The sequence below is a fragment of the Vombatus ursinus genome, unplaced genomic scaffold, assembly GCF_900497805.2.
Source record: "Vombatus ursinus unplaced genomic scaffold, bare-nosed wombat genome assembly UNPS02014826.1, whole genome shotgun sequence".
NCBI lineage: Eukaryota > Metazoa > Chordata > Mammalia > Diprotodontia > Vombatidae > Vombatus > Vombatus ursinus.
Window position 1 is genome coordinate 88,353 of NW_020954604.1, and position 14,968 is coordinate 103,320.

Below are 14,968 nucleotides of genomic sequence, written 5' to 3' on the forward strand. Positions count from 1 at the left end.
GACTAAAAATATTTAGAATGAAATGCAGATTAAAGATCATTCAACTCAACCCCTCATTTTATGATGAAGAACTGAGGCTCAAAATGAGAAAGTGACTTGTCCAAGTAAGGGGTAGAGCTAGAATCTGAACTCAGGCTTAGGGACTGTCTCTATAAACCTCTATAATCTGGTCTTTCTCTCTCATCTCAACCATATCACATACTATTCTTTAACATGAATTCTTTGCTTTAGGGAAACTGAATGATTTATTATTCCCAATTCATGCCTTTTGCTTTCTTAACTTTTGCAACTTTACTCGCATTATTACTTCATCCTATAATGTTATGTTCTTTTCTTCTCTCTCCCATCCCCCAACCATCTTCATCTTCTCTTGTGAAGCAGGCTTTAAAATTGTGGTAGTGGCAACCATTGATTGATGAGTCTTCTTGATTTTAATTTTATATATTATCCTTCAGCTCTTACATGGTAAAGGATGCTTTTATAATCACTTTCATTGTTTTTTTCCTCCTCAGTGCCCCTAGAATGAGGACTAATATTGCTACTCCTTTTTTTTTTTTTTTTTTGCCTATCAGGAAACTGAAAGCCAGAGAAATTATAAGTAATTTAACCAAGGCAATACAGATTCAGCCTCAAAGTCAAAATTAGATCTTTCTTATGTGTTCATGAATCTGGCCCTGTTAATAGCTTCTTCATTTCCTGAGCCACTGCCAAAAAAAGATAATGGTTTTTGGATAGTAATTTTGCAGTGTTGTCTCATCCATCCTTTCCATTTCCACTGCCAATACCAGAGTTTAGTTACTTATCACCTCAAGCACAAAATGTTGCAATAGTATCCTAACTGGTTTCCTTGCCTCCAGACTCTTCCCTCATCCCTGTGATTTTCTACAAACAAAATCTTCAAGAACTCTCCCATACTTCAATGTAGTTAAAATTTTTTAACCTGGAATTAAAAATTCTCTTCAATCTTGACCCAACGTGCCTTTCTGTCCTTACCTCATGCTATTCTTTGGCCAAATGGACTACTTCTTTCTTCCAAATAGAAGAAATTCTTCCTCTGTACCTTTGACTATGACATTTTCTTTGCCTAGAACCCTCTTTTCCTCATATACCACATCCTTTTTTACCCTTTAAGAGTCAGTCTGGTGGAGTGCAAAAAGCACTGACTTTGGAATTGCAAGACCTGATGAGTTTCAAACCCTGCTTCTGACACATAGTAGCTATTTGATTAGTCATTAACCTCTCTAAGCCTCAATTTCTGCATCTCTAAATTGGGGATAATAATACTTATTCTTTCTGCCTCAGAGTATTGGTGGGAGAAAAGCTCTTTGTCAGTCTTAAAGCACAATATAAATGGGAATTAGTGCTGTCCTTCTACCAACTCAAATGCTACTTCATTCATTATGCCTTACCTTATCACTCCAGGCAGAAGTAAACTCTCCTCTTCTATGCTTCACTAGCTCTTACAGTTATCCAAACAAGTTCCACTTATTGAATATATGCTGTATATCATCTTCTTTTACAATTGTTCTGCTTATGTCATCTCCCAAAATGGATAATAAATTCTATGATGATGGTTGATGGAAGAAAAGTACAAGAATTGAAATTAGAAGAATTTTGTTTGATTCCTCTTTCTGTGGCTTACTGATTGTGTGACCCTAAACAAGTCATTACATCTCCCTGGGTCTCAGTTTCCTCAACAGTAAAAGAGGAGGACACAGTCTTCCTTAGTCACTTCCCTTCCATATTCACCTTTAAATTAAGTAACTCTTCCAACTATAAGAGCCTATCAGCTACTATGGTGAAAATTCCCATCATGCACAGTCCTTAACATTGTATCTTGTATAGTGCAGGAACTCACAATTTTTTTGTTGTTGTTGTGATTCTGTAAATGAACAATCGAATGAATGAATGCTGGTGTTGCAGTAAAAGCTTGATAGGATACATCTCTCTTTTCTGAGGCTCAGCTAAACCTGCTCTTTTTTTTTTTAATAATTCATTACTTCCCTGGATTGGTGATCTCACTGATTCTAGTACTCCTTCCAGTGCAACACAGTTAGGTCCCAATTAGTGCAAGTAATGAATCACATGAAGTGGTTGCATGTATTAGAATTTGAATGTAGATAACAACCTAACCATTCCTTCTTATCCTGGGTACCTCTTATTCAGGTCCTGTCATAAAACCTCCACAAGAGAACTTGATTGGAGGCTTACTTCTAGCTGTCTTAATGTAATGAATATATTAATGAATTTCACAGACTGTTTTTCTTTGTATCTTCAACACCTAGGATAGCACCTAGAATATAGCAGTTGATTAATAAATGTTTGTCATTGGTTGATTCTATTATACCTGGCTCTTGTTACATGACCAGATTTTCTCCTTTTCTAGGCATACATTGCTTTGAGAATACTCTTTACCCAGCTTCATGCATACTATTTGCCATTGTTAATATGCTACCACCTATTTATTCCTCCCATATGTTCTTCCTTTGCCCTTTGAGTGATCTGAAATTTTGATTCCTTGGAGATTATGATATTCTATGATCTGCAACCATTTAACATCACCAGAAGAGTGCTGACATTTAAAACATGGAATTTCTCTTTTAAAAAAAAATTGCTTGCATGTATTCATTGGTAACCAAATCAAATGAAACTCAGAGCAAGATGTTCATATGTAATGACCAATGGGTTATTATGCACGGTACTAAGAAGACTGCTAAGCAACAATATTTCTGGTGCTACAAGGCTGTCTCGATTCTATTTAATACAACATGATACTGAAAGAAGACACTCACCCACAATTTATGTAATCAATCCATCCCATTATTAACTTGCTAGGTCAACACAGCCAAAGTGAAACAAGAGAATCAATCAGTCCATAAACGTTTACTAAGCACTTTTGCCAAGCACTGTGCTAAGTGTTAGTGATTCAAATTTAAAAAAAGAAAGAAAGAAAGAAAGAAAGAAAGAAAGAAAGAAAGAAAGAAAGAGTTGCTGCTCTCAAAGAGCTTAACAATCTAATGGGGAGAAACAACACAGAAAAGGAAACTGAAAGGAGTGGGGAAAGGTGCCTGGCACAAAGGCATGATGGAGAAGCACAAAGGAATGTAGCCAAGTGGGGAATGAAGAGATGGCTAGCCTAGGTGCTCTCTTTAAATGGAGGTTTGGGGAGGAGCTCTCCATCAGAGAGAACCCTACTCAGAGGAACCCCAAGGGCAGAGGGTACTGACAAAGTATGAGTTCTAGGACTAATAGAATCTTGAAGGATCAGTGCATTTCCCGAATAACTTAGAAGAAACAAAACTCCCTAGCCTTACCTGAATTTTCTTCATTCTTCAGATAAAAACAGTTGCTTTTTCATTTGTTTGCTTGTTTTTGGTTTCCAAAAGAATTCTGACCATAACTACTCATGATCATAGTCAAGTTTTACATACTCTTGTGGCTTTGTCATCTTTAATGTCAGGAAGTTGAATTTGGATTTCTCATCTATTGATTTGAGACAAGACCCTGACAATCTCTCAGAGCCTTCTATGAGTTTGTGTAGTGATGGGAGAATGATTCTTCCCTCATTCACATAAGCAGAATAAACTAGTATCAAAGAGCTAAATGGGACATTAACGTCATCAAATAAAATTCCCTCTTGTTAGAGATGAGGGAACTGAGGCCCAGAAAGGCAAAAAAAATCTTAGCCAAGGTCACATATTAATAGAGTTAAGAATAAAATCTGGGTCTCTCAATTTCTGTTCAATGGCAGCTTTTAATATTTCTTTAATATAGTCTACATCTATTTATTTATTCTACTCATGTGTTTACTTTTTAATATTTATCAATCTATATTGTTATTGCATTACTATACTTTCCTAATAAACATTTACTCTATAGATCTCTCCCTCAGAACAAGGAAGAGTTAAGTAAAACAAACCAACATAAAACTCATGTCTGATTGGATATATGACATTTTTCATTCCTAGTTCAAGAACTCTATACCCAGCTGAAACGAAAGGTTATCATCTGTCTCAAGGACCATAACTGATCATTACATTTCAGTTGAATAATTTTGTTTTTGAATGCTGCCTAGGGATATTGTTATCTTGATTCCACTTTCTTTGCTCTGCATCCATTCATACAAAGCTTCCTATGTTTTTCTAAGTATTTTGTATACATAATTTCTTATGGTACATTAATATTCCATTCTTTTCATATATCACAATTTACTCATCCATTTTTTCTGTTCCTCAATTGATGGAAATACATCTGTTTCTATTTCTCTTCCTGAGACAAAAAGTGCTCCTATGAGTATTTTATGTCTTCTACCTCCTTGAAGTAAATGCCTAGGAGTGGGATTGTTTATGTCAATGTTAACAATATTCTCATAAAATTCAAAATTGCTTTTTAAAAATAGAATAAATTCTTAGTTCCACCAAGAGTGTATTGGTGTACTTGACTTTCTACCAGCCCTTCCAGCATTGACTATTTCCATATTTTACCATCTTTGCTAATTTGTTGACTATGAAGTTAAAGATAAGAATTTTAAAATTTGCATTCATTTTAGATTTGAACCTTTTTGTGTGGTTGTTGATAGTTTTTCATTTCTTTTTTTAAACTGTTCATATTCTATGTTTACTATCAGAGGATTGTTCTTAGTCTTACTTATTTCTATTAATTCTCAATGCATCTTGGGTATCAGAATTTTATCAAAGTGTCACAAGAAAAATCTTCCAAATGTCACAGCTTTTATTTATAGTCTAGATACATTGATTTTGTTCAGATATAAATAAACTGTAAAATTTTTATATAATCAAAACTAAATTATCTTTCTTCTATTCACTCCTCTCCTCTGCACTAGATACCATTCACACCTTGAGAATCAAATAAAAGGGAGCTTCTTTCACTCTGCCACATTCTATTTTTGCATCAGAAGACCACAAAGTCCCCAGCTTCTGAGAAGGTCCTCAAGAATACATTTTATTTGACTTCAATACAAATTTTTAAATCTCTGAGGGTTTGCCTTACACTCAGGAAATGTTCTCATTTACTACTTATTGACTTACAGACCCCCCCCCTTATATTTGTGAAAGTTCCCCCTTTTCTGGTCTCTTCTAACTTTTTTTGTGATTATACTTATTTCTTTTTTAGAGTTTAGTGTAGTGTATAGTCTAAGAAAGATATTGGTTTCAACTTGTTTTAGACACAACTACTTTCCATTTTCCTCAGGAGCTCTTGTCATACATGAAATCTTTCTCCTTGTGGTTTATACTGTTATGGATATTGAATGTTGGACAATTGTGATTATTTGCCTTTTCTATTAGAAATATGTACATGGTCTATTTCTTTCTTTCTTTCTTTTTTGTTTGTTTGTTTTTGCTAGGCAATGGGGTTAAGTGACTTGCCTACGGCCACACAGCTATTAGGTGTCAAGTGTCTGGTCTGAGATCGCCTTTGAACTCAGGTCCTCCTGACTCCAGGGCCGGTACTGTATCTGCTGTGCCAACTACCTGCTCCAGGGTTATTTCTTTTGTTTTGTTTTTAGTCTGTGTAGCACTGGTTCCTTTATTCTTACTTTTATTTTATTTTTTCCCTACTTCATCCATTCAGCAAATATTTACTTGGAAACATTTTCTATTTTTAAAGTGATTGTTTTTAAATGTCAGAGCCAAGAACTGTGCAAGTGGTATAGAGGAGAGAGCTGTTGTGTTAACCATACATAAAAGTGGTTCAAGTGAAGAATTTCAGAGAGGTTCAAACTAGGTAATTTTCCCTATAATTATTCAAGATCTAGAGAAGAGAATATATGTAGTCTACTTTGTGAAAATGTAGAAATGGAAAATCAGAGTGATTACTTCTGTCTTTTAGATAATAAACTCCATAAGGGTAGAGAGCATGACATATCTTAACTCTGTGTCTTCTGTAGTATGTAAAACAATGTGCTGCACACAAAAGGTGCTCAGTTAATGTTTGCTGAATAAATAAATGAATACTATATTTGAGAGATGAGAGCTGCTCAGAAAGAATAACCTTCCATCATGGTTATATTGCTTCTTTATAGTACAATATAATTAATTATTTTCATTATTTTTTTTTTTACTTTTAGGTGCCAAATTTACAGTTCGATCTGAACCATTTGCAGTGTTTCCTGTTAACATGGGAGAGAAATCTACTATCCTTATGGCTCTTATTTTGTGTTCAGCTGCCTCATGGGTTGCTTTGTGCTTTCTGGTATTTTGTTGGTTTAAGAAAAGAAAACTCAAAAGTAAGTTTGCATTCCCAAAAGAAGAAAATGCCTGTTTTGATCTGTGAAATGCAGGCATTAATTAAAATGTCTTGGTTTCTAATAAGTAAGGATAGTTTTATTCACCAATGACATCTCTTATACTCCTGTATGGATAACTGGCCACATAAAACTTACTGAGCTTATTTCATCAGTATATAGTCTTCCATTTCTTCCTTGACTTGGAGAACCTGAGGTTCACTAATTTGTTTTTTTATATATTTTAGAAACTGTATTTCAATATAATTGGTTTCTTTGTAATCCTTAGTATTTTACTTTATACATTTAATTCATTATTCTGAGGAGTCCATAAATTTTACGGACTAAAAAAGGGAGTCCATGATACATAAAAGTTTAGGAACTCCTAACCTAAACAAAATTGACCCTGTGTACACATCTTGTATTTAGTTATCTATCAATGGATTCCCTACCTATAGAATGTAAACTCTGTAAGTTCAGAAACTGTTGCCCCTTTGTAATTATATTCCCAACACTTAGCATGGTGTCTGGAATATAATAGGCATTTAATAAATACTTGTTAATGGATTGATTTGGAGTCTGAAATTCAGATCTAAATCTTGATTTTTCTACTTATGATCCTTGGAAAGTCACTTCAACTCTGTATCTCCTTGTCTGAAAAATGAGAATAATAATATTTTCTTGCCCACTTCAGAGGATTGTTATGAAAATCAAATGAGATAATGTCAAACACTTTGTAAAATATAAAATGCAATGCATGTATAAAGAGACTATTTTTATTGATGTTGTTATTTCTATAGCAAACAAAGAATATAGTTAGAAGTATCCTATATAGAAAAATTAGCTTGTTAATTGTATGACGGTAAATCATTGGTTGGAGGACACTGAAATATTTCTTTAAGAAAGACTATGTGATTTTGTCATTCAGAGGAATGAGTATGGGACTAGAAGATGAGAACTTCTAAACTCCCGGCTCTGTCACTAACTAGGTGCGTGACTTCTGGCTAGTCAAATAATTTTTTTGAGCCTCAGTTTCCTCATTTGCTAGTATTTGTCCTAGTAATTGCAGGGTTGAGGTAAAGATGAACTGAAAAGATATATGTGAGCATGCTTTGAAAATCTAAAAGTATACTGAAAATGTGGCTGTTTTTTTTACTACCATTATGCCTACATTTTCTTTCCCATAGTTCAGAGTCACAGAATCATATAATATATTTCAACTGAAAGAGACATTAAAAACTCTTTAAGAATAGGATCCCTTGATGCCTGGAGCCAAAGGAATGGGCTCAATGACCAGCTCCAGGATCACTGAATTAGATATATGTAGCCCCATGTATCTATATATTAAGGATTCTTAATCTTTTTGGTGTCATGGACTCCTTTAGCACTCTGCTCAAAGACTATGGACCCTTCTCAGGATATTGTTTTTAAATATAGAAAACTGCAAAAGAAATCAATTATATTTGTATGATATACATTATCCTATATATGTCACTTTAAAATGAGGTATAAATATAAGCTATCACTATGACCATGATGATCATAATAATTTTCATTTCTTTTCATCTTATTCAGTGGAATTCAGACAGAGATGATCCTGGGATCTTGCTGTGGTTCTTTTATGTTTAATGCTTGGCAAACTATTACTTAGATGAATTAAATGATTGCTTTTTGTAACTGTACAAAATGGGGGGCATGTAAGCTCACCACTAGTCTCACTAAAAGCCTAGAGAAAAAATATTACTGTCATCTCAATCTCCTAATTTCTTTAAAATATTTGATATATTATTTTTATATTACCAATATTTTCCAATATATCTTTCCTTCTGTCCCCTTCTTTTCCTTGTTATGAAAACTAAATGAAATAAAAAAGGATAGCAAAATTAACCACCATATTGAAAAAGTCTGATTCTTCATGACAAGCCCAGATTAGGTAAGTGTTATCTCCACCCACTCTCTTTGGACAAGAGCTGTTATTTCCTCAGTATAGGGAACTCCCACTATGGAAGACTCCTCTACCTATGCACTGTATTTATAATAATTAGTGTTGTCTTGGCCATCGAGAAGATAAATGACTTGCCCAGGGTCATATAACCACTATATGTTAGAGAAAGAACTTGAACCCAGATATTATTCCTAGAATCCAACTCTTTAACCCCTATCATATCCTACTTCCCTAGGTACTATTATTATCCCCATTTTAAAAATAATGGAACTGAGGTTTTAAATACACTTTTTTTTTTCTGGCTCCAAGTCTGGTCCCCCATCCCTTTGCCCAAAATACCATGACTTTCCTCAGGGCATATACTAAATTGTTTTCAAATTCAGGATTAAGCTGTGGGAGAGTAGGGAAAATATGGCTCCAAGTTACTAGCTTTTTGCTACTGAGTCCCACAGAGACACTCTCATCCATGTTTAAAGGCCATTAATATAACTTTGACAATAATTTTCAGAAATCATTAGACTCACCGACATTCTCTTCAGCCTCATCTATATTTATCTATGCCTCTCTCCAAATTTACTATATGTCACCAATTCTGTTTTCTCCCCACATTACTCAGAGAATGCCAACATCTACCAGTAATAACAGCAGGTACTCCTGAAGAGGTGTACAGGTTTTGGGGTGCTGAACCCCAAGATTGCGACGCGGGTCTGCCTGAATGAATTCAACCCAAATCTTCTTCCAGCCAGAGAAAAAGTTTATTAAAGATAAAGCATATAGGGCAGACTCCCAAGGAACCCAAACATCAGTGATCTAAATGGGGGCTAGAGTGGATATGCCAGGTGACGCCCATAAGGATGAGCAGGCGTGAGAATCTCAGCCTTTGGGCGTGAGAAATTGCCAGCATCAGAATGGGGCAAAGGTGAATCTTAAGTACAGAAAGACTGTGGGAGGGATCTAGGAGTGGCCAAGTAGTTTGGAGTGACTGGAGGAGAGGTCTAAGGAGATCTGGGTGGGAGTGGCTAGTAAGCTAGGGTGAACAGAACTCCTGGGTCCTGGACCTCGTGGCATCTAGTTAAGATCAAGGATGGGAAATGGCCAAGGGCCATAGGAAGGTAAAACAATGGAAAGGCCAGTTGATGGGGGAGGTGGTTGGGAAAAAGGGTCCGGGTGAGAGTTCCGCTTGGAAGGTCTGAGAGATTTGAATAAACAATGAGAATAGATAATGAAGGGAACCGGAAGGAAGAAGTCTGCTTTCAAAGTGAGATAAAGAGAGCTTTCAAAGGGAAATAATGGCAGTTTCTAAGGACAAACAGGAGCCAGGTTCTTTTTAGGGTCAGGGAGGAAGGTGCATCTGAATAAGACCAAAAAGGTCAGGCTGAGGCTTTGGAAGGGAGGTAAGGGGAATCTAAAAATCTAAGGGTTTTCAAACTGAATGGTGGGCACATAACCCCATCACTCCCACAGATATTGGTTCCATAAAAATATATATTCATATTAAAAAGTCAATAGGATGGAGGGGCAGAACACCATGTATGTTTTACTATTTTAGGCAGGTGGACCAGCATGTATATTTTCATGTCATCTTTAACCTTCCCTCTAAGACATTCTGATAGAAAGGCTAAAGGCTAGGGGGCCTTGTCGATTGTTTATGGGTATAGCTGGATCTTGTGGCCTTTAGCATGAGGAAAAGGAAAACTGTCAGTCCCTTGCTGATTTTCGAGGTGGCTTTAAGAGCTCCATCATCACTGAAAACAGCCGTCTTGCTACCTATGCTAGGGAAACTGTGTCAGCCTCCTGTTTAATGAGAACAATGTTTACTTCTTGCTAACACAGTTTCCACTATAATATGAGCAAGTCTTCAGTGGCAACAGGGATGGAGCTGAAGGCTATGTGTGGAGAATGTGTTTACTTCATGCTCTGAAACATGAGCACATTTGGAACCCTTATAATGGTAGCCCTTATATGCGTGATCGCAGGGGTTTCTCTTAGGCTGTTTCTTCCCTAGCACAGCAAAGTAGATTATTTGAAATAATCACTAGAAAATACAGAGGCCCAGCAGATTTTTATTTTATTTTCCAAAAATCTAGTAGCATGAAGACACAAAGCACTCTGGCATTTTCTCAGATAATAAGTGTCAAGGTACTAGTATAGAAATAGCATTTGTTTCTATAAAAGTCTAGTGTGGTCTTAAAGAAAACAGAATTGACCAGTCCACTCATATGTCTCAGCAATCTGTTCTCTCATTCTCAGACTTCCTCCCTCCCTAGTCCTTATTCCTGATTTACCAGGCTCTGGGATCCAGTCAAGTGGTTACTTGAAAACCTTCCTGATGTCCAGGATTAAATTCTGGAGCTCTTTCTTGTGCCACCTGGCCCTATTCTCATCATCCCCCTACTCCTCAACATGACTGTTGTGCTGCCTTATCAGGCCTGCTGTTGGATAAGCCACATGGCTTCTTATACCGTGTTCCGTCCATCAGATGTCCATTCAGCCAGCCAATAAATATTTATTTGGTGACCATTTTGTCTCTGAGCAGTACAGGCTGCTATAGGTAATACAATATGATGAAATTGTTCCTGCATTCAAGGAACTTAGACTGGTTGTCAAGACAATATTAATCTTTATTAATTAATTAAAGAGACATATATGATACAATCATGGCAGAGGCTATGTTGTGAAATGAATAGAGCACTGGTCTTGGGGTCAGTAATACTTGGGTTTGAATCTTGCCTCAGACATCTTGGGCAAATATCACTTAATTGTTCTCAGACCCAAATTTCTCATCTGAAAACAGTGGGGAATTATAGCACATTTCTCACATAGCTGTTTTCATATATATACATACACACATATACATATACATACATATATTCATACATATACACATATATACACATATACATATATGTGTGTATGTGCATGTGTGTGTGTGTGTGTGTGTGTGTGTGTGTGTGTGTGTATATATATATATATATATATATCTTCCATGGCATTAAACAAAATAATGTATAGTTTTTTACCCACCTTTGCATGTAAGTTATCTCATCCTTCTTTATAGGCGTTCTATGGGTTCATTCACTCTGAGCACGTTTATTATCCCAGATCACTTAACCTTGCTTAGTTTGGGACCTGAGTGAAGTAAGCATAAGATGAGCCATGTGTGTTCTTTGGGCATATACTCCATGACCGCTGATTACCAGGGTCCCATGTCCTCTGACACAGACTTGCCTGTGAGGTTAGGAAAGTACTCAAAAGATGTGGTCAAGAATGCAACTCTTGTTGACCTTTCACTATATGGTCCATGACATGCCTAAGACCACAAGCAGCTTCTGGCATAGTTTGTTGCAGAAGCCTTTCCCTAGGGACAAATATAGCATAATGAAACGCAAATGCAGATACACAAAAAAATTAGCTAGATCACTGGACTTCCCTCTGGACTTCTCGGTAACAAAAAAGGCCTTACTCAACTATATTGTTTACTGTCCTTTTAGAACATGTAGCTCATTTACCACAGTATAAAGGGCAGCTAGGTGGCACAGTGGATAGTGTCCAGCCTTGAGTCAGGAAGACCTGAGTTCAAATCTGGCCTCTGACACTTACCAACTGTATGACCCTGGGCAAGTCATTTAAGCCCCGTGTGGCTCAGTTTCCTCATTCATAAAATGTGCTGGAGAAGGAAATGGTAAACCACTCCAGTATCTTTGCTATGAAAACCTCACATGGGGTCATGAAGAGTCAGAGGTGACTAATCGACTATACAATAGATCATAGTATAACTGACCAGTCTTAACATTAAGACTAACAATAGTTTAGGATCTCCCTGCTTTTATGTGGTACCTACCAGCAATCACAAGGTGAGACAGCTTCTGGTGGTCTTGTTCAGCCTCTGGCAACAGCTTCTGCTTTCTTATCCTGCATGGGTAAGTGCTTGTTTTGAATCTGCCAGTTACTTGCCATGGGAACATGGGAAGATGGCTTAATTTCTTTGTTTCAGTTTCTTCCTCTATAAAATGAAGATAGGGGGATGAATGATCCTTTGCTCTAGATGAGCAAACCAAAACAATGATGCTTTGAAACTATGCCCAGTCTGTCCTTTAGAATTTGTCATACCCCTTTCCTAGGCAGCCTATGTACAAAAAAGGACAAAGTATCACTCTGAAATAGCATGCTCTATGCTAAGATATATATAGCTTTCATCCCCCAAATTGCCGAATGTGTTATGTGTTTTCCATTGAAACAGAAACAAAAACTGAAGAGACTTGCAAAGCTCAGGAAGATGACAAAAAGAAAAATCCTCAGGTTATAACCCAACACCATACACATCACACAAGGCTTCAAGGAAGCCTGGAAGAGACTGAAAAAGAGGCCACCATGATACAAGAACGTAAGTACAGTAATTGAAAGTTTTTTTGTAACAAGTGTGGGCATGATGTGGGTTCTCTCTTATCTCAGCTCTAAGCCATATTTTATGGGTCCTCCTTCATTATTTCTCCACCCCACAAAAAAATCACCTTAGCAAAAGGTGATGCAAATCCAGATGGTTTTGACTAGCTATAGTCTAGATGGCAAGATGGCAAGAAACTAGTTAGTCTAGATGACAAGTTTATCCTCTAAATGAGGTCTCCTTAAATATGAAATGGAAGAAAGAAACAAGGAAGAAAGTGGGAAAAAAGAAACAAAAAAAGAAAGGCCACATTTGTCACATCCAAAAATACATTTTGTGTATTAGTCTAGCATCTCCATTAGTCCATTATCTCTCTGTCATAAGATTCTTCTTTCTCAGTACTTCGGAATCATGGTTGATCATTTAGTTGATAAGAATTCTTGAGTATTTCAAAATTTTCATTTTAGTGATATTCATGTTGTAGTATAAAATTATCTTACAGTTAAACTCACTTCATTCTGTATCAGTTCATATAAGAATTTCCATGTCCCCTTGAAATTGTCTTTTCCCTCACTTCTTAGAGCACAGTAGTATTCTATTTTATTCATGTATCATAACTTGTTCAACCATTTCCCAATTGGTTGGCACTCACTTTGTTTCCATTTTTTTTTTCCATAAAAAAGTTGCTATACATATTTTTGTACACATAGGATTTTTCTTCTCTTTCTTTGATCTCTTTTCAGGTAAATATTTAGCAGCAGTATAGATGGGTCAAAAGGCATATAGTATTGTTTATTTTTGTGCATAATTCCAAATAGCTTATCAAAAAATTGGACCAATTTATAGCTCCAATAGCAGTGAATCAATGTGCCTGTTTTCCCTTAGCCCTTCTAATATTTGTCATTTTCTTTTTTTTTGTCAGCTTTGCCAATCTGATGGGTGTTAAGTTGAAACTCAGAATAACTTTGATCTTCACTTTTCTAATTACTAGTAATTTGGAGCACTTTTTCATATGATTATAAATAGATTAGGTTTGTTCCCTTGAGATATGCCTGTGCATGTTCTATACTATTTATCAATTGGAGAATGGCTCTTATTTTCATAAATTCTTTATATATCTTAGAAACAAGACCTTTACCAGAAAAACTTTCTACAAAGTTTCTTATCCTCCAGTTAATTGTTTACCTTCAAATTTTATTGATATTGGATGTGTTTGTAGGGGAAAAAACTTTTTTAATTTTATATAATAAAAAATCATCTATTTTATCATGCATGATCCTCTCTGTCCCTCATTTGCTCATAAATTCTTCACCTATTAGAGGCAGTCAGCTAGCACAATGGATAGAGTTCTAGGCCAATTGGTGAAGAAGACCTGTGGTCCAATCTGGTCTCAGACACTTAATTTTCAAGTCACTTAACCATCTTTGCCTCAATTCCCCATTTATAAAATCAGGATAAAAATAGCACCCACATCAGAAAGTTGTGAGATTCAAATGAGATAATTTTTGTGGAGCAGTTAGCACAGCTCCTAGTACATAGTAGGTGCTTGTTTTCCTTCTCTGTTCCTTTCCCTTTTCATAATTCTGAAAAGCAGTTTCTTTTTTGTTTCTCTCATTTGTTTTTGATGTGCCTTTTTTGTGTCTATGGCATGTACCCTTTAGGAGCTTATTTTAGTATAACATATGAAGTGTTAGTGTAAGCCTACCTTCTGCCACACTGCAGTCCAAATTTCCCAGTTTTTATTTATTTTTTAAAATTAAATAGTGAAGCCTTCTCCCAGAAGCTGAGGTCTTTGTATTTTTCAAAGATTAGGCTATTTGGTTTGTTTACTTCTCTGTGTTATGTACTTAATCTGTTCCATTGAGCAATCTCTTTACTTTTTTTTTTTTCTTTTTTGGTGAGAAAATTGGCGTTAAATGACTTGTCCATGGTCACACAGCTAGTAAGTGTCAAGTGTCTGAGGTCAGATTTGAACTCAGGTCCTCCTGACTCCAAGGCAAAGAGCACTATCCACTGTGCCACCTAGCTGCCCCTTAATCTCTTTACTTTTTAACCAGCAGCAAGTTATTTTTGAGAAGTATTGCTTTGTAGTATAGTTTGGGATCTGGTAAGCCTCTTTCTTTCCTACCTTTTGTTATTATTTGTCTTTAGATTCTTGAGCTTTTGTTCCTCTAGATTAATTTGGTTATTATTTTCTAGCTATATAAAGCAATCCTATGGAAGTTTGATTGGTATTGATGGTAAATAAGTAACTTAATTTAAATAGTGTTGCATTTCTTTATTATTATTGACTCTGTCTACTCACGAACAATTAGTATTTCTTCAATTATTTAGACCTGTCTTTATTCCTATAAATAGTGTTTTGTAGTAGTATTTAAATCGTTTTTGGGTGTAT

General features: G+C 35.9%; 1 protein-coding gene across 2 annotated transcripts in view; it reads left to right on the forward strand.

Moving 5' to 3' along the window:
• Nucleotides 1–14,968, forward strand: part of LOC114025102 (fibrocystin-like) — a 70,599-nt gene that overhangs the window by 38,355 nt on the left and 17,276 nt on the right. For both annotated transcript variants that reach the window (XM_027838437.1, XM_027838438.1), the window contains exons 5-6: nt 6,089–6,247; nt 12,430–12,573. In XM_027838437.1, the coding sequence (XP_027694238.1) occupies nt 6,089–6,247; nt 12,430–12,573 (303 nt within the window). The remainder of the gene's footprint in view (nt 1–6,088; nt 6,248–12,429; nt 12,574–14,968) is intronic.